Source organism: Myotis davidii, unplaced genomic scaffold (assembly GCF_000327345.1).
Source record: "Myotis davidii unplaced genomic scaffold, ASM32734v1 scaffold495, whole genome shotgun sequence".
In the NCBI taxonomy this organism is placed as follows: domain Eukaryota; kingdom Metazoa; phylum Chordata; class Mammalia; order Chiroptera; family Vespertilionidae; genus Myotis; species Myotis davidii.
In genome coordinates, this window is record NW_006286239.1 from 786,069 (window position 1) to 791,995 (window position 5,927).

At 34.0% G+C, this 5,927-nt stretch overlaps 1 protein-coding gene across 1 annotated transcript in view; it reads left to right on the top strand.

Moving 5' to 3' along the window:
• Positions 1-5,927, top strand: part of XRN1 (5'-3' exoribonuclease 1) — a 203,723-nt gene that overhangs the window by 90,487 nt on the left and 107,309 nt on the right. The window contains 1 exon segment of the mRNA XM_006757506.2: positions 1,085-1,216. Within this exon segment, the coding sequence (XP_006757569.1) occupies positions 1,085-1,216 (132 nt within the window).

Sequence of the window (5,927 nt, forward strand, 5' to 3'; positions counted from 1 at the left end):
GTCAATCAGAAAAAAGAAATATACCATATGATTTCACTTATATGTGGAATCTAAACAAGATAAATGGACAAACAAAACTGAAATAGAAGCATAGGCACAGAGAGTGGACTGATGGTTGCTGGAGAGAATGGGGAGGTTAGAAGACTGGGTAAAAACGGTGAAGAGATTAAGAAATACAAATTGGTAGTTACAAAATAGTCACAGGATTATAAAGTAGAGTATAGGAACTATAGTCAATTATATTGTAAGAACTATGTTTGATGCCAAGTGGGTACTAGACTTAACAGGGGGAATCACTTTGTAAGTTATATAAATGTCTAACAACTCTGCTGTTCTGTTCACCTGAAAGTAATATAAAATAATATTGAATGTCAACTGTAATTGAAAGAAAAAATATTAGTTGAGTTGAGCACATTTGTGTGGCTCTACTACTTCTGAGTTCTCCATTCTGTTCCAGTGATCTGTCTTTTGTCTTGTTACTGTAGCTATGTAATAAGTGTTAAACTTAGTTAGAGTTATTTCTTCAACCTTATTTTTATTTTTCAAAATTGTTTTAGCTTTTTGTTCTTTTGCCTTTTTATATAAATTTTAGAATAAATTATTCTATACCTATAAAAATTATGGAGAGACTTCTTCCCTGCCTTTTATTTTTTTTTTAGAGTTTAAGCCAGTTATTTTGTAGGATTCTGGATTTACCTGGCTATTTTCTCTTAGTATCACTTAGGTGGATCCTTCATCCCACATATTTCCTATAAACTGGAGCTATGTGTAGTGGCTTATAGAGTCAAGTTAAACACTTTTAGCAAAAATACTTGATTGAATTTGAGAGTACTTTATAATCCTTATATTTTTGTTGTATATTTAGTTTGGTGTCTTAAGAGAAAAAGAATATTAATTTGTTTTTAAATTTTGATTTAATTTTTTACAAGATTTTGTTCTGAAATTTATTGTACAGTTTTTTAAAAAATGGCTTTTTTTCTATTATACCATGTAGAAAACTTTTTACTTTGAAGATTTATACTACTAGAACTCTATATTAAACCACACATTTGGGGATAATATAATTTTTATATGAATTTTTAAGGTTTTACTTGGAAGAACCTCCAGGCATACAGAAGCTTTATCTGGGAAGAACTGTTCCACCATCTAAAGTGGTTCATCTTGGAGAAAAAGAACAATCTAACTGGGCAAAAGAAGTACAAGGAATTTCAGAATAGTGAGTGTCATTAAAAGTATTTAATATCATAGAACTAGAATGGGATTTAATGTACTTATCCTCTAACTTATTTTCCACTTAACAAAGTAATCACTCTGAATACTGACTACATCTTCATTTTATGTTCTAAAGAAAGTAATAAGTTCTAATTTAAAATAATAGCTGGTTAGCAGTAGTTAAAGCCTTGCTCAGTTTGTCATTGAAATACTTCATTATATACAGAAAAGGAAAAGACATGATCACTTAGTACTGTGAATAACAGTTAATAGATTGTTGCCTGAATTTGAGAAATATTTTTACTAACTTAAAGCCATTGAATTTCTTGGCCACATGTAAATAATAAAAATAGGAGGGAAGACTGTCTTTGGGTTCTCACCTCTCCCTTACCCCGTCCCCTTCACCCAAGCCCATATGCCCATGAATTCAGAAATGCAAGGTTTGTATTAACCAAACAACTAAAAAGCTAACCCTCCTCAGAATGCTAATTTCCAGGATCACCATGATTCCACCCTAATAGTTCCTCTCTTTCTTCATCTAAACACTAGGATTTCCACAACCAAAACAATGATTGACTGGCAGTGGCACATGAAATGGTATTATAAATGTATATCCATCAGCCCTCCTGTTTAAACTGTGATAGCATTCACTATAGTAGAGGAGAAATCTATTCTATAGTTTTGGAGCTAATACCAGGCTATTCAAAGATGAGTAAACAGGGAAAATCTAAAAGAAAAAAATCTACCGTAAATGAAGAAAGTAAATATAGTTCTCAGAAGGTAAACGTAAAGCCTTCCAACAATATCAGAAGCCCCTGTTATATAGCTCACATCTTTCTGAATTTTTTATCGTACATAAACAAAAATCATAATAAATTTATTTTTTTATTACCTTAACCATTTTTCCGATAGTGTGCTCTATAAGGTAGGGAACATACCTGTTTTTGTCACCACTCTGCTCTCATTCCTTAGCATTCGATAAATATTTGTTTGAATGAAATAGAGATTCTCTTAGTTAAGACTCTTAATAGGATAAGAAAAATTATTCAAAATACTATGAGTTTAGTCATTTATTTATATAACAATTCAACAATTATTTATTGATATGTGCTGAGTACAGTAGTTGGCAGTGTACCACAGTGAATAAAATCCCACAGTCCCTATATTCATGAACTTTATGGCTGGTAGATGGGTTATGGATTTTAATGTCTTGTGTGGTTTATTTTTTGTTTTTGCTTTTTTAATCAAACTGCGACTATGATAATTGCTCTGAAGGAATAGTACTGTGAGACCATATAATAGCAGGGTTTGACCTAACTAGGGAAGAATTTGCTCTAGTCAGATAAAACTTTCCTGAGGAAGTGTTGATTAAACTGCTACTTAAATGTAGAGTAGGATTTGGTCAGAGTGGAAAAGAAACATATTTCAGAATGAATGAAGAGTTACATGCAAAGTCCCTGTGGCACAAGGAAAAGCAGTATGTGTCATGGCTAATGTGGCTAGAATGTTGGAATCAAGAAGGAAGATGAGGCGGGGTAACAAAAGAGGGAAGCCAAGAAGTAAAATAAAAGACAGGAGATTCACATGTTATACTATGGAAATCAAAGAAAAAGAGTGTTTCAAGAATAAGGAAATCAGCCATGTAAAATGTTTTAATAAGATTAAGCAAGAGCTATTTTGGTTTTGAAAGGGGTCTTGTTCTTACTCAAGGGAATGAATTCTAATACCTGCCAGTTCAGGGTCTCTTGTCAGCCAAGAAGGGTAGTTAAGACTACATAATTCATAACCATTCAGGTTTATTTATTCTGGTCACCATTCTCTTAAATTGCTTTTCTTTACCACAGTATTTCCTTCATATCATCCCACATTTTGACCCCTCTTCCCTTACCCTCCAAGTTCTTTGTAATCTGTCTTCCAAGGTGAACTTCACAAGACCACTGTTGCTCTTCCCCTGAGGATTTACTTGACTTATTTATGACTTTGCACGTTATGTCAGTAGAATGAGGTGATGATCCCGTAGCTCCAACAAGGAGTAATGCTTGTGCAAACCATTCTTAGTTCTAACAGTTCTACAGCAAGAATGTAGAAACTATTACTTATCTTAGTTATATATCCATGGATCTTATTAACCAAAACATGTTTTTCTAAATTTAACACATCCTTTTTCTCTGAACATAAGACATGAAATATTTCTGTGAGTATCAAATTATATGATTTTATTTTTAGAAACCTAACTATACCCATATGCTATGCGTGATAAATTTCTGTATTCCTGTGTAACATTTACTTTCTTTTTTTTTCTTTTTTTTTAAAAATATATTTTATTGATTTTTTTACAGAGAGGAAGGGAGAGAGATAGTTAGAAACATCGATGAGAGAGAGACATCGATCAGCTGCCTCCTGCACATATCTCAGTGGGGATGTGCCCGCAACCCAGGTACATGCCCTTGACCGGAATCAAACCTGGGACCCTTCAGTCCGCAGGCCGACGCTCTATCCACTGAACCAAACCGGTTTCGGCAACATTTACTTTCTAATAGATACTAACAATAAGAGATAGATGAAGAAAGTTATAAAATTAAGTGGCATTGGTTTTGGTTTATTCAAGGAGATTTGATCATGTGTAAAAACAAATGGCAAGAGAGGTACAAAAGAGAAAGCAATACATTTGAAGAATAATCAAGATGTATTCATTATGAAGATGGGATGGAACTATTGGTTGGTGTGTGTGTTTGGTGTGAGGAAGATGAGGAGATTTGAGTTTGGCTATTGAGGACTGTGTGGGGTTGGCCTTAAGTAGAATGGAGGCAGTTTGAAATAGACCTTGGAGAAAATGGGAGAGTTTCCATTGATCAGATAAACATGGTAAAATTATAGCCAGTGTTAAGGACCCTTTTTGAAGTTGAAAGTCATGAATTTATCTATCCTATCTAATAATAGACAAACGTGGTAATTCAATACTTTTAATACCTACCTCCTTTCTCCACTAGCCCTATTTCTCTTCTGTTTGAATATTTGCTTGATGAACTGCCTCTTCTCTACCTACAGTTTTGTATGTAGCCTTCTTTTAAATGATAAACTTCTTAACCACGGGCTTAATGGCTGCTACCTCTATGTTCCATCCACCTTTGTCTGGCTTCACTCATTATTTCAAATCAGTTAAAGCTGAAAAAGAGTGAAAATTAAGTGACTTATTAGCTATTAAAGTGTGTCCCCCCCAAAATATTCAAAGTTTAGTCTGGTTGAAAAGAAAGAAACATCAGTTGAGCTATCAGCTGTTAAAGTGTGTATACATGTTTTTGGGATACCCTGTATATAACCTTACCTTTACCATGCCCCTCCCAGATTTCTTTTAAATAGTAATTTTTTTAAAAAAACTATTTTCTAGCTATAACCGGTTTGGCTCAGTGGATAGAGCAGAATTGAATTTGAGAGTACTTTATAATCTTTATAATCACCCCCTCCCCTGCCAGTGCACAAATTTTTGTACACCAGGCCTCTAGTATATATATATAAAAGCCTAAATGACTGGCCAATGGCCAGTAGCTTTGACACACTCTAACCACCAGGGGGCAGATGCTCAACACAGGAGCTGCGGTTCTCAGGTGACACATGGGAAACCAGAAAGGAGGGAGCCCGATTTCGGGATGACCACCCAAGAACCACTCTCTCACAATCCGGGACTCCTCAGGGGATGTTGGCACCTATTTTCTTTTTTAAAAACAATTTCTTAAAATTTTATTCACAATCATTTTGTCAGTGATTATTTAGACCAGTTATTCTTTGTCATCTCTATCTTTATTTCATGTAAACTTTGTCTGATTTCTTGTTCTTTTATTTTCATATAATTTTCTAAAGTAACTTTTTTTCCAGAGAAAATGAGGGGATCTTATGTTTTCTAAGTTATTACATGATCAAATGATCTTTTTTGTTTTCCTCCCACATATGTTTAGAATTATAGAGGCCCAGTTGTTTTTCTTCAGATCTGTACAAACATATCTTAATTATGTTCTGTCATGTAATTTTCTTAATGAGAATTCAGTGCCTGTATGAATTTTTCCTTTGTGGGTATTTGCTTTTTTGTATGAAATTGTGAGGGTTCTTTTTTAATTATCAGAATTCAGTCCCTCTGCCTTCTGGATGAAATGTATTTTATCAGTTTTTTATTCTATGGATCATGCTTTTGGTCTAAGAACTCTTCACCTAGCCCTAGGTACCTGAGATTTTTCTCCTATACTTCAAAAAGTTTTATAATTTTTTATATTTTTACTCCTTTTACATTTAAACCCATGATCTATTGTGAGTTAATTTTTGTAAAAATATAAGGTTTAGATCAAAGTTCATACATTTGCCTATCAGTACTCAATTGCTTCAGCACCATTGGTTGAAAGGGATATTTCCCTCATAAGATTGTTTTTACACCCTTGTCAAAAACAGTTTAGCACCTTGTGATTTTACTCATACATGGAATCTTAAAAACAAAATTAAAAAAAAAATAGATTCAGAGAACAAACTGATGGTTGCCAGAGAAAGGAGGAGGTTGGAGAGCTGGTTGTGCTAGTTCCTCCTCCCAATCTGATTGCCAATCGCAAACCCTTCAAGTGGAGTGTAGAAATTACGGAGCCATTCTCTTAAAATCAAACAACTTGGATTTGGTTATAAGCTTGGCCACTTCCCAGCTGTGTGCCTTTGAGATCTGGCCCTTACCCCTTCCA